Below are 14860 nucleotides of genomic sequence, written 5' to 3' on the forward strand. Positions count from 1 at the left end.
TGACAACAGAACTATTGGATATCTTGACTCAGGAGAGCAGCTTCATCTGCAAAAGGACGACCTCTGAGGTGGTCAAATGTCAGGCCTGCTAAAACTTTTCCTACAAATTCTATACAAAGAAAAGGCTGTTCCTCTGCCTTCCTATCCACTGTTCTTCCAGGTTGCTTCCCTTGGTTTGTGTGCTTTTCTTGCCAGTGATAAACACAGGGGATGGACTGATAGCAGTGAACACAGGCAGCTCTCCACTGTCAGTAGTTGTTTAGCACTTAGCAATCACCAAAGGCTTGGCAGGGTGGCCACACTCATACAACACTGTACTGGCACTGAACCCTTTCCCAGCACTGCTGGGGCTCTGGAAGGGCAGCAGCCAGAACCAACACACTGCAAAGTCCAGGGTGGCTTGCAGATTTCTGTGGGCAATCACATTTGAGGTACACAGAGGCTTTCACACTGTCCCTACAGCAGCAATAACAGGGAAAATCTCAGAGCAGCAGGGTGGGCTGGCAGCTCTGAACCTCCCCTGGGCAGGTCTGTATAGCAGAACTCGATGCCAGGGCACACAGCATTTTGGCAGAGGTCACACGGGTTGTGGCATGTGGGGCCATGCACAGCCCCACTGCTGCCCCTGAGTCACAGTGACACACAGCCCCAGCAGTGGCACCACAGAGCCTGGAGCCCAGGGGCACTGCCTTGGGGGTGACCCCCAGCAGAATGTGGGAACTGCAAGCCCAGGGCCACATTACTCCCACAGGCAAGAGCAATCTTGAAGAATTTTAACCCATTGCCCATCCTTGGGGATATTCAAAAGCCATGTGGACATGATCCTGGATAACCATCTCCAGGCAGCAAGGAGGCTGGGAAAGATGACCTCCAGCAGTCCCTGAAAGCATCCACCATTCTATGATTCTGAAATTTGAAGTTCTGTTGGTTCCTACTGAAGAAAGCTGCGTAAATCCTGTTCAGCTATATATAATATTCATAAAAGTTATGTGACCAACTCCACCCAGAGCTTTTGTTGAGCATTGTAGAACCAGAATAAAAAAAGATATTAAAACTCATAAAACACAAATCAGTATACTTATATGAACATTGCCAGCTAACCTTAGAGCCAAGAAAATCTTGATTTTCAGTAGAAAAGAAATATGGTTTAATCAAGCTGTCCCTGCATGGCTGAAAATTAAATATTATTCTGATGCATGAGAACTTTGCAATTTATAAAACCTGTGTGTAGGAATACTGCAGAGATCCAGAAAGAAAAGTGAAAATTGTTTAAATCAATTTGAAAATGCTCAAAATCAATAAGATATGAAGTGAATTACTTGCATTGCTCAATAAACAGAAGAAAATGAAGATTTAAGACCTGCAGGTAACAAGTTATAGAAACATTGGTTAAAAAAAAATTGCTTTGCCCCTACCCTTTTATTTTGTTCATGTAATGTTTGGAAAGAATATAATAAATAAAGTCAACACAAAGCTAATTACTACAAAAGTGTACTTACATTCCATTTAGGAAAGATCTGATACACGAAAGCCAAAAACTGCTCATCGCTACTTTTGTTTCCCAAATGTAAACACAAGCACGCTGTAAGGTCTTTAAAAACCAACAAACAAACATGGATGAGTTCATTGGACTGAGTGTTCACTTCAACCACAGAATATATTAATCTGCATGTACAAACACTGTGTGAGAAGAGTTCTCTGTTTCTCAATTACAAACTGTGTTTTTTAGACATACAGTAAATAACCTTTGGAAGGGTTGCCTCTGATTTCCTTGCATAGTAAGGCAATTCACTGCTCACATAAATATAAATCACATATTTCAGGAAAAGAAAATTGGTTTTCTTGAAAAGTCCTGAAAAGCTGAACCATTTGTCCTGTCCTTGGTGGGTGGACTGGCATCAGTGGGCCCCAGCAGTGACCCCAGCAACAGCCTCGTGCCCTGCAGTGCTCCTCATACATGGGAAAGGCATGGCAGAGGGACAGACCAGCCTCCCTGCTCTGAGGGGAACTGCTTGATATACTTAAAAGTCAGTGTGGGGTTTAGTAATACTGAAAAATGAGTGGCCAACACAAGAACTAGCCACTGAAGAGATGCTTTTAGGGAGACCTGCAGGTATTACGCCTGCACAGGTGCCAATCTGCAGGTGACTGAACAGGTAAGTCAGGGAGGAGACAGCAGAGTTCCACCCAATCAGCTCTTCCAGATTGTCATTTAGATTTATTCATTCCATACCTACCACACTTGAAAACAACCTGTGAGCACTCAGGCCTTAGAAGAGAGCTTATATTTTGCTTCATCAAGGCAGGATTTTAATCAGTAACAAACATAGACAGTAACTTGTTATTACTGTCAGGAGGTAGTCCAAGCCTGGAGGGAGGATAAGGGTATAGTCGGCTTACACAAAGCAGCACAAGCTGCAGTGAGGCACTCACTCAAGTTGTGTCAAACCAGGCACCTTCAGCAACAGCTGCAGGTCTGCCCACTTCAGCAACCTATGTACCTTACTCTCACCTCCAGAACCTGCTGCATGCTTACATCACATCATATAGTGACATTTATGAGACAGTTAGTTACCTCTCCTGTATTTCAGCTTGCTCAATTGTCCATCCACTGTACACCCAAGTGTCTTCCTTCAAGCACCTCCTGTCTCAGCAGCCTGATCCCTCATATTTTGATGTGCTTTATGTATTCTGCCTTTACCAGTAGAGCAACATAGACTACAAAATGTTCTTTCCTATAAAAAGGAATGATTTGGGCCCGACTTACAGGCAATGAAAATGATTTAATGGGTCTGGAGCTGTTAGAATTTCCTCTGTCGTACAGCTCTGCCTCAAGCACTGCGGCAGCGATGCCATCTGCTTACAGCAGCGTGATGCACCCACTGCGCACGCCCCAGCCTGTGCACCATCGCTGTCACCACCAACCTGTGAAAGATGTGATCTGCTCTGCCTCTGGCACGATTGAGAGAAACCCTCAGATTTGAAACACTCAAGGTATTGCTGCTGAGTGAAGGGAGAACTGGAACCCCCAAGTTCTTCTTACAGGGCAAAAAAAGCAATTGAAGATCTGGAAGAAGATGAGGGCAGAAGATTTCTTTCCAATTACCCTTTGCAAGTGTGTTTTGGTTTGGTTTTTTTTTTGAAGGCATGAAAGTCTGGGCCCTGATTTGAATGGTGAACAAAGTGGAGGCTTGCATGAGAGATAGAGCAAAAACTCTTGTGTGGGCAGTTGGGGGATTAACTCCTCCAGTACAGAAGTAACAGGAGAAAGGTCTACGGATTTATTTTCCCATTCTTGGATGAATACCTGACGTTTTCCAAGGAGATGGAGACAACAGTGGGCACCTTTATTTCACTTGTACCTGCATGAATCCCCAAAGCCCTACCAAAGAAGAGCTTTGTGCTGTGTAAATACTTGACTTCCATTACACATGTAGCCATTGATTTTTATTTATAAAAATGCTTAAGCAGCTCTCTCACCCCACAGAGCAGGACAATGTGCCCACAACTACAAATGTGACTGAGGAACTGAAGGGCATTTAACCAAGGACACAAACACCTGCAGCATCTCCTTCTCCAGCAGTGTGATTAAAGAAGAAACTAGGGAGGCGTGTTGCCTGTCTCCCCGAGCAAGAGAGGCAGTATCACCTTATATCCACAGGGGCAGGCTGGCACATTAATACATGTTATTGCCTAACTCCCTTAGGTCTGGATAACTAAAGGAAATTTTCTTCTAATTAGAAGTCTAAAATCAAGTTGTGAAGTCTTGTTTTCATTCATTGTATTTGTTACTCCCACTGGTGAACAGCAAGGGATTTGCTCTCCATCTCTGAAAAATGAGGCAATTACATATCCAAATAAAGGTGCTTAATGCTAGCCCCTCAAAATTGAAGATTTTTGTCCAAAAGCCACAAAAATTGTTAGAAGTGCTCATGGCTCATTTCCAATAAGCATGCATCGGCACCAGAACTGCAGGGCAAGACAGAGATTAAATCTTCTTACAAAAATCCACTGGAAAACTCCTAGAAGTGAGCTGCAAGTTGCAGACTATAAAAAGCCATGTCATCCCAGCTCTGAAGAGATGCAATCTAGCTGCAAATAAAAAAATGACAGCACGTCTCAACTATCTCTCTTCTGCCCTCTAGTGTCAGCTTTTAGTGATTAACAGAATCAGAATAAGCCTTTTTCTGTTGTCCATTTTAACTAGTTTTTTTAAAGCAAAGAAGTACCTGTCCTACTGCGAACTGGCAAGGACACGTCTCAAAAGAGGCCAAGTTTTAACTGAGAAACATCACCTTTACCCAAACCTAACTGCTAACTTTCAGACAGCATCACTGCAGCACATAAGGCAACCTGCAAACCTCAAACAGGGGATTTACTTCAGGGGAGAATCACAGCAGAATAGAGAACGCAACCGATTTTAGTTCCGTCTTTTCTTTAAACTAATTTTCTTGCACGCACAGAGTTTGTGTAGCTAAAAATATGTCAGAACAGTCTTTCCCTCCTTGATTTACAACAGACCTATCCATGCAGGCTGTTCTGCTTAAAAACATTTCTAGCCAAATTCCAATTTAAAACAGACTGCCATTTCACACATTTCATGAGTACAGGCATGTATTGTACCAAAGTCGGGCAATTCCATGAACAGTGTAATTGTCTCTACATTTAGGTGCTGGCGCAGTAAAATATTAAAAACTCCTAGAATACTTAATTACACTAGTTGAGAAAAACAACACCATATTAATAGTAGTTGCACAAAAGCTGTGGGCAGAGCAGGAGCAGAGCAAGCAGAAGATCTCCAGCACCATCTTCTGGCTCCTAGAGCCTGCAGGCACCACTGCAAAAACCTCCCTTCTGCTCGAATGACATCAATAGACCCAGGCAATTAATAAACACATAGAGGGGAGTGACAGGGTGCTAGTGCCCTCTGCAGCACTGACTTATATATGTTATCCTATTGTTTTGAAAATTTCAGGAAGAAATTTCAATGGTAGAAGGATCGTTCCTCACACTCGACATACACTGACACATGATGAAACAGCAGCCAGCATATTGCTGCTGCTGGACACCCCTAACTTTAGCACTGCTATGAAATATCTTTCCCTGGTTCACAGAGCTCCCTGCATCCTTCCATGGAGCACGGGGTCAACCCACTGACCACCCAGCTCCCCCACACCAGGTCCCTCAGCTCACCTCCCAGGAAAGCCAACAACACCACGTCCCCTTGTCACACCACAGCTCTGCCAAGATTGCCACCGTTTCAGAGGTCATCAAAAAGGTACCAGCTTTGCTGAGGCTTGCTACATATTAGCTAATAAAGTCTGTGTCTACCCTGGTTTGGTAAATCCTAATAGTTACATCATATAGCAGAGAGAGGGGTTCTATCATCCTTTTAAAACAAAATTAACAGTGAAACAGTGGCAGTACCAGTCTCCTTTGCTCAGCTTCCCTGCCTCCCTTATCCACATAACCACCAAGCAAAACTCACTGCTCAGCCAGAACTATTTCACCCACATTTCCTCCACTTGCTTCCACGTTTACTGTTTAACAGGGCTTAAACACCATTAAAGTACTCAGACATCTGCTCATCTACTTACTGGTATTTGCAGCCTGTGCCAGGTACAGGCTGCCCTATGAAACAGTAAGCACCCACTTTCCATCAGTCACAGAACCACTGAATAAAGCTGAGTTGAAAAGGACGCACAAGTATCTCAAAGTCCGACTCCAGGCCCTGCACAGGACACCCCAAGAGTCACACCATGTGCCTGAGAGCATTGTCCAAACACTTCTTGAACTCTGTCAGGCTTGGTGCTGTGACCACTGCCCTGGGGAGCCTGTCCCTGTGCCCAGCCACCCTCTGGGTGAAGAATGCTTTTCTAATATCCAACCCAAACCTCGCTTGACACAACTCCAGGCCATTCCCTCAGTCCTGTCACTGGTCACCACAGGGAAGAGATCAGTGCCTGCCCCTTCCTCTTCCCCTCACAAGGAAGTTGTAACTGCAATGAGGTCTCCCCTCAGTCTCCTTCAGGCTGAACAGAACAAGTGACCCTGCTGGTCCTCATACGACCTCCCCTCAAGGCTCTTCACCATCTTTGTTGCCATCATTTGGGCTCCTTCTAGTAGTTAAAATACCTTTCTTATCCTGTGGCACCCAAAGCTGCCCCAGCACTGGAGGTGAGGCCGCCCCAGTGCAGAGCAGAGGGGACAATCCCCTCCCTTGCCCGGCTGGCGATGCTGTGCCTGATGCCCCCCAGGACACGCTTGGCCCTCCTGGCTGCCAGGGCACTGCTGCCTCATGTTCAACTTGCCACTGACCAGGACCCCCAGGGCCCTTTCCATGGCACTGCTCTCCAGCCCCTCACTCCCCAGTCTGTCCATACTCCCCAGGGCTGCCCCATGCCAGGTGCCCAGAATCCACCACTTTCCCTTGCTGAACTTCATATGGTTGGTCCTTCTCCTTGCAGCTTCTCTTCCCCCAGGCAGGTTTCTGAGCTGGAGTGTCACCAGCTGCCCTCATGGCTCTCTCCCTATGTGCTCCCACAGCCCCACCAGGCATATCAGGCCCAGCTCCTCATCCACAGCTGCAGCACTGCCAAAGCCCCTCTACTCAGCACAGCCAAGCTGACCATCCTTCATTTTGCCCAGCTGTTTCTACCACCCAGCCATGAGAGCTATGCCTCTGCAGAGTCCTCTTCATCCTTGGTTATCACTATTACTTTAGAATCTGCTTTCCACTACTCAGAAGATTCTACTCCAGCCTTATCTCTCTACCCTCACTCCTTGAAGCCAGCTCTACCTGTAGTTGCTACCTGCCTTTGGGCATTTGGGAAAGAAGCCAATGAGTCCTAGTGCGTGAAGGTGTCTTGGCTGTGTCCTGCTCCCTTGATCCAAACAGAGCAGCTTCTGAGCAGGTTCTTTTGCTACCAATTGGCTGTCTCTGCACCACAACATCAACAAAAATTCAAAGGTGAATCCATCTGCCTTTCAGAAGTTTTAGTAGCAGCCAAAAATTCAAATACAAAACAAAACAATAACAAACCAGGAAAAAACTAAACAAAACCAAACCCCCAAACAAACAAAAAACCCCCAAAAACCAATCAACCAACCAACTACAAAAAGTGAAGGAAAATGAAGGTTTAACCTGCATTGTAGCTGCCCAGTGTTGACCTAGGCCAAACTGTGCATAATTTTTTTTATTCCGTTTCAGTCAAGTACCAGTTCCCCCTACCTCCTCAGAGCACTCTGGCCTCTCTCCCCACTCCTACCCTACTCTAGCAGTGATGCATCTTTTAGGTAAGGGCACTTTTACACCCCAGGTTACTTGGAAGAATCAGTGGACAACTTTAATGTAGTTTTTTTTCAGCAAAGATAACTGGCTTCTTAGGCCTTAAGAGAGAGAAAGGCCCGGTACAAGTCAGTGAGGGAGGCCTCTGGTCATTCTGGAAGAGGTGAAGGATCCCAAGCTCCCCACCATAAACTGAGGCACCCTCCATGCCAGCAGCAGGCAGAGAACAAACTCTCCATCAACAGTGGATCAGAAAAATCAGTAAGTGACTGATCATTCCTGTTTGCTTTTGAAGAGGGCTGGAACAGGGAACCAGAAACACATGGTTCTCTGGCAATAAAGCCAGGAAGATGAAGAGAAATGGTAGTGACTTCAAATCATGCATGCATGCAGCCATCTGTGATTACCATCACTGAAGTCAAGCTCTGTCAGCCCACTACTGACAAATTACCTCCAAAGCTTACCAATATCCACTAAGGAAATGGGCAAGCTTAGCCACCAGCTTCTCAATCCTTTAAGGCAGACACCTGCTCAAGTAGAAAAACTAGAGAACTTCTTCTGGGAATGGATCATGGTTCACATATGAGAGAAGAAAGAGGCCAAGGCACTACTTAAATTGCTCTGGGAAAGGAACAAAGCCAAAGACAGATGAAGTTTCATTTTTAAATACTAGAGAATCAGATTTCATTCTTCTCTACCATCATCAAGCACTGAACAAAAGGGAGGGGAGCTGTGCAATAAAGTGCTTTCATACATTTTATGGAAGTACACTACAAAAACCAAAAATTGCTTCGAGTGACATTTCCCAAGAAAATAAAAAACTGAGAGTTCCACAGTAAGTGACTAAGAGTTTCTTAAGGTGACACAAAAGATGACAGATACTCTACTCAGCTTTATCATAAGTAAATATAAACATAAGGGAATCCAATTCCTCAGTGGAAATACCAAATCTCACCCATTCCCACACTGCCGTGAGGGCAAACAGAAGTGACAGAGCAGGCAGATAGCCATTTAAGCCAGGGGCCAGCCAGACCTCTGAGGAATCTCTGAACTGGCAGAATGGACCACTGAACGGGACCAGAAATTATTCCACATGTATCAGCAGACACAAGAGAAGAAACTACACAGAGAAAAGTTACAAAGACTGCAAAAGTGTTTCACTCTACAAAGCAAAACCACTGCCCAGTTCCTGTTAACTTCTTTGATCACAGCTCATTATAATCAGTGCTTCCGTTACCAGTTTCAGCATATAAACTAGCAAAAAAGTAGTACCAAGTATGACTAGTATTTCTACTTTCCCTAAAGAGAATTTTCTCAATTGCAACTTGTAAATTTCCAAAGTCCACACAATTTTAACACAATTCTTCTGCAATTACATTATCTTCCCAAAGAGTTAATTGCTGAGGTGACACTTACTACTAAACTGAATAAAGAAGGGAGGGAAAGGCTACAACGCTCTCTGAGAAATGCCAAGGCATAAACCATTTTCACTTAGTATTAGAATAGCACATCCACATTTCACTACATAATTAGGATAGGCAGAACATCCTATTGATACTACGTGAAAACCAGAGAGCGAACACAAGACACTAACGTGTCAAAGTCAGTTAAAAAAAAACTACAGGAGAGGGGAAGGAGAAAGGTGTATAAGGCATGCAGGTAGGAAAAACATCATTACAAATATGGCTGTTTACTTTTTAAAAAAGAATCATTTTCATCCTCTTGAGATTAGAAAATGGAGTATTTCAATACACCATGCTAAAATTAACTACATCAACATTTGCAAGCCTCTTCTAATACAAAAACTGGCCTCTTGAAAAGAAATATCTATTTAAATTAATAATAAATAAAAAAGGGAAACGTACCAACTTTGGCCCAAAATTATGCCACCTTATAAAAAAAGTATTTTCCTAAAGAAATATGGACAAAATCTCAACTTTACAAATATTTTTTGCTTTCAAGTTCTAAACTGGAAATAATTTACTATAGAATTCAAAAACATCTTGAAAGGGAAGTGTCTATATATATATCTGCTATGTTATAAACATATGTGACATCCCCGAGAGCAGTTGTGCTTATGAATTAATGTTACACAGCTTATACAACTGTGGAAAATATTTAAAAACTAAAATAAACCAAATAAAACTATAAATAATACAATATTGTTTTTTAAATGTGAGATCATAAAGAAAAAGTCTGACACAGAATAAGCAAAACAGGTGGTTATTGCACACATATACTTCTGCTGCTATAAAAGCAAGATCTGGTGATGCAAGTATTTTTACCTTGTTCTGAAATACAGAACTGCATTGCTGCCAGAGTACATGTAATATAAATGCAAACAAAACTTAGCAGATCTAAAAACAATACCCATGATGCTGTGCACTGAGACAATACTCCGTAAATCAGTTTATTTCCCATGTAGTGGACAAATCCAGTCAGTGTAACGATTTTTCTGCATGTTGAATTGTAAAATCAAACTGCTTATTTTCCCACAAGTCACTGTGGGAAATAAGGGTCTTGCAATACCCCCTTAAAGCTTTCAATTTAAAAGTTAATTCTAGAAATTTGGAACTGTAACATCAGAGTCTTTTGCCATTAATAACGACAACACTACAAATGGCTAGAGAGCAGTTATTTGTAGAACAGTTCAACAGCTCAATTAAGGAAAAGAGTTTTAGTGCACTTTGCTCATTTTAGCCAACATGCTACATTGCCCATTTTGTGTACAAAGTGGACTCACTGATCTCCACTGTAGGAAAGAAATTATTTGGCAAGCAAAACACTGTGTCAAGTTGCGCTTCTTCTCCTTAGACATTTTAAGACAGAAGCTTTCCAAGACATTACACAATTCTTTGCTTTTATTATTAAGTGAGAAAGTCTGATTTGTAACACTGTCACACTGCTAGTCAGAAATGCTTCGGTGATGAAAGTCAATGCTGGATGAACCCAAGGCCTCATTCTACAACATTCATTTACAGAGAAATTATAGTGATTTTCAACACACCCAACAAAACATTCTTTGCTTCCTTCACAGAAAAATCCAATCATTGTCCCTGTAGTGGGCATGTAACTACAGAAACTATAATTCTTGTTTTTTGGACAACACATCCCCAAATCTTCACGAGAACAAATGGGCTTCTACAGGTGTTACAGAAGTCTTCACACATCATCATCATCAGATGTATCACTGCTGCTCGTCTCAGAATCCTCATTCTCCAGAGCAAGTTTGAAAGTGCTGTTTTTCCAGGGGCTAAATTTAAAATTACAGATGAGGCCATTTTTCAAAATGCCGTTTTTCCGAAGGCCATTTTTTTGTAACTGAAATGTGAAAACATGATACATTTAGAGAAAGAAAATGCCAAACACAACCATCTGTTGCAATTCAACACTTTGCATCTTCACCTCTGGGCTACATTGGATCCACAGCTTTTCAGATACACACACAAAGGATAACTCCCCTGCAAGCCTTCACTCCTGGCCAGCCACCTGTATCCACGTGTCTCCAGTTGTGCTGAACTCCTGCAGTCAACGAGAGTTCACCCTGTTCTGACTCACGTCCCCACACATCTTGGCCCACAGATTCCTCCTCCCAAATGGTCTCTCCCTGCAAGGCAGTCCCCTTTCCCACAGTGCTGCAAAGATCTGTGCTCAGAAGGGCAAGGGGCAATAGGGAAGGGGCGCAGAAGAGATGCAGCAGAAAGGAATGGATTTCTCAGCAACTGGAAAGTCAAAGACACAGATTCTATAAAAGGAAAGGAATTACTGCATTTTCACGTTTAATGCAGGTGTGCACTAAGACAAGCATTTGAGAGTTCAATATTCCAAATGCTCTACTCAATATGTATGTTGCTAGACATAGAAACACTGAATGTTCAGATTTAGCACCACACACAATTCTCCCTTCTGACTCGTTCTCACTGACCCCACCAAGTATACTCAACACTCCTAACAAAAAAAAAAAAATTAAGGAAAAATCAAGTCTAGATTGCCTTTTCATACTTTGTTACTAGTAAATTAAATGTCTCTCAATTCCCAAAAAAGAAAATGCACCTTGCGGAGTAGCAAGGAAACTACATAAAATTTACCTTGGAAGAAGACTCTCTTTCCTTAGGCTAAGCTGAGGAGCTTTAAAGTCTGTGCACTTCTACCAACAGCAATACTGAGACTACTCAGAAGCACCCCCTACCCTTCCCTTGATACTCTGTGAATAGGCTGAGCTACAGTCAGCATTGGTTTTTTGAAGCAACTGTACTTCTAAAAGCACAGTCCTGAAATGGTAGTAGAACAGCAACGTCCCTAACAATCAAAATTACTGCACATCCTCCTCAAAAATAGGCATCTAGGGTAACCAACTACAGGTTTAAAAAGGAAAATTAACTTAATGTTACCTGTTCACTAATGACTTGGAACTCCCTCATCTCATCCTCAGTTAGTGGAGCACATGTTTCATCATTTTCACTGTCTTCTTGCCAGCCCATCTCCTTTAACAACCTTTAAGTTATGAAGGACAACATTAAGGAATTTGCTACACACACTCAGATATTTCAAGCTCTGCCTACTTACATGTCTAAAGATCTGCAACAAATGCATTGATTAATCAGCCTGTATTTTTTTTTAAACATACTCTTACATAAGTGTGAGTTCAAAGTCTTATAAAAGATATGTAAAGCACAGAAGCTAAGTTCCCAGATCCCTCAAAGATGACCCTATTCTACCACTATATGTGGTAAAAACAGTAATTTCATTCTAATATCTGTGTCAGGTGGAACAGTAAGAATGTATTTTCTTAACATAACTTATAACTGTTAGTGAAGTAGCAATGTACTCCCCTGAGAACAGTATGAAGAGACAAAGACACACTGAGGGACTCTGCAAGTTCTCCTGAATAACAAAGCAAAGAGTGAGGAATATTGGTGGTGTCCCTCAATGGAAGCCAATTCAGAATGCAATGGCCTCATGTAATTTCTTTTTTACAAAAATGTTCATGTCAAGAGCTCTGTCAGGCTTCTTCACAACTGAGTCTCACCCAACAGCACGTGCTGGTATTTCAGCTTGAACACCTAGGAGTGAATTTTGGGGTAAGGGGAAAAATGAGAAGAAGAAAGATTCCTCCTGTAACTAAGCCTGAGATATACAAAGATGTTTTGGCTAGTTCCAAAAGAGGGATGGAAGTATCTGAGCAAGAAGACAGTGGTTTTACATTGAAGATGCTGTGAAAACAGGGGTCATGTGAGGGATGAAAACACTGTGACATAATAACTGTGAAGTTATTAAGTTTGCTGCTGCAAAGTTTTTGCCAAAAGGATTAGCACCTTCTTCAGGCAAACTAGGCATCTTTTGACCTTAAACATTAAAGCAGACTAAAGCTATTCCACAGAAAATAAAGAGGTTTCTAAAATATATGCCAGAGCTGACATTAAAAGCTAAAAAACAGTGAACATATTAAAATGGGAAAGCAAGACAAACTCACAGCTGATATCATATGCCAGGCACTTCATTTAGGCAGACATCAGCAAAAAATGCCCTTCAACACAAACCTCCCCACAAAGAACTCTATATCCCAATACAGTGGATGTGCACTGGGGAAACTTGAAGATAACCAAAGCCACCAATGACTGTTTTTAGAACCGTAACAAAAGCCTGGAACTGTAGAAGGAGGAGAAAACTGTAGAAGGAGGAAAAAAACCATCAGTAAGAGAGTAAAAGAAATGGAAATTGAATCCCCTGTAGCATTTGGACCAAACTGGACAGTGTAACAGGCAGAAACAATCAAATAATCAGGAAGCAGTAAAAATATATGCAAGTCATCCAAAACGCTAAGAGAATACATACATTTGTATAGCCATACAGAAAAACATAAGGCCAAATGGAGTTCAGTGATAGTTGAATTAGCAAGTTTTACTGCAAGCAAGCTCAGACACTAACACTGCATTCAATTAAGTAAATGGTTACAGAGCTCCTGTTAATGGAAGTAAAATTTAGGGTAATGGCTAACTAACTTTAAAGCAACATTGTGTAAAGTTAGCAGCACCAATGTCCCTTAAATCAACACCATTCTAGAATGGTTAAAAGTGTGAACTACGTAAAAAAATCACTTTGGATTAGCAAACTTGGTAACAGGATTGCTGCACGTTGGAAACTTCCCCAGTAGGAAGGAAGCCCTTTTCTACAAAATGTGCCAATACTCTTACTAGGTATGCAAAAGTAACCTGGGGGCTAAGCTGGTGACCCCAAGTAAAATTTACCACAAAAAGGCTAACCATAAAATCTGTCCCATGTACATGCTGAGCTCACAGCCAAAGGGCTGAGGCAGTATGGACACAGCCCCTCTGAGATATCACAAAAGAAATACATTTTCCCAGAAATCCTATTAAGGCCATTTAAAGTAATTTGAATTGAAAAACTAAGAGTTAGATTTGACTGCCATCTTCCAGTTAAAAAATCATCAGCCTCTAGCAGCCAAAGATTTTACAGAATCCTAGGGACCCACAAGGAACATTGCATCCAACCCCTGGCCCTGCACAGAACAACTCCAAGAATCACACCCTGTGACTGAGAACACTGTCCGAACACTTCTTGAACTCTCTCAGGCTTGGTGCTGTGACCACTTCCCTGGGAAGTCTGTTCCAGTGCCCAGCCACACTCTGAATGAAGAACATTGTCTCTTTCTGAAAGTCACGGATTTTCTCCCTGCAATGACAAGCAGCATTTTTGTAGCCTTCACATGTCCATGGTATTCCAAGTTAACATCTGGCAAGTTGAAGTCCCCCATTAGGACAGCAGCAGTTGATTTAGAGGCGTTCCTTAGCTCCTTAAAGGACAGTCGGTGTCATCATCCTGAGTGAGTGGCCTACAGTGGACTCCAGCCATGACATCTGCTTTCTTTGTTTGCTCCTTAATCCTTATCCAGAGACCCTTAACCATGCCACTGCCAGCTGCAAGCTCCATATATTCCAGCCCCTCCATTAGATACAATGCCACTCCCGCACCTCTCCTGCCTGTCTGTGCGTCCTGAGGAGCCTGCCACCATCCACAACACTCCAGTGACAGAACTCATCCCACCTGGTATCACTCATGTCAGTGATGTTGCTACTCCAAGACTAGGCCAAGGCTTTCTGTTTCCATAGCCAATGGTGGAAAAAAAGGAACAGAGCAGGGTGCGTTGTACTCTTCATACTCATGAGGAGTAAGAGGAAATGAAAGTTTCTTCTACAGGTGCTACAAAACAAAGAGTCCTCTAGTCCAATGTATAGACTCTATCACAGAAAAAAATCTGTCTAATCTGTCACTGCAATTCTGTAGTTGCCAGAAACTATAAGAATCTGACAGAGCTAATGACTAGCTCATTTCCAGACTTGGTTGTGATTTTCCAAGCAGCATCATTCTCATATCTACCAATTGCTACTGGAGTTGCTTTACTGGGATAATAAAATTGTTTCAATCCTTTTTGTGAAATTACTTTCCTACCTTCCAGTGGACTATCCTGTGATATCACTAACAGTGTCAACAAATCAGCTACAAAAGTAATTAATTACTTTAATAATGATGAAAAACTTGCTGGAGTTTTAT

General features: G+C 42.4%; 1 protein-coding gene across 7 annotated transcripts in view; it reads right to left on the reverse strand.

Moving 5' to 3' along the window:
* Positions 1-9436: 9436 nt before the first annotated feature.
* The window catches only part of GPBP1 (GC-rich promoter binding protein 1), a 38025-nt gene continuing 32601 nt past the window's right edge, over positions 9437-14860 (reverse strand). For 6 of the 7 annotated variants that reach the window (XM_039566755.1, XM_019283393.3, XM_019283395.3 and 3 more), the window contains exons 12-13: positions 11680-11782; positions 9437-10609 (exon numbers count right to left, since the gene is read on the reverse strand). In XM_039566755.1, the coding sequence (XP_039422689.1) occupies positions 10451-10609; positions 11680-11782 (262 nt within the window). In that variant the 3' untranslated portion in view covers positions 9437-10450. Of the gene's footprint in view, positions 10610-11676; positions 11783-13836; positions 13982-14860 lie in introns of those variants that run through there. The other variant, XM_019283396.3, reaches the window with a different exon arrangement.

This window comes from Corvus cornix, chromosome Z (assembly GCF_000738735.6).
Source record: "Corvus cornix cornix isolate S_Up_H32 chromosome Z, ASM73873v5, whole genome shotgun sequence".
Classification (NCBI taxonomy): Eukaryota; Metazoa; Chordata; class Aves; order Passeriformes; family Corvidae; genus Corvus; species Corvus cornix.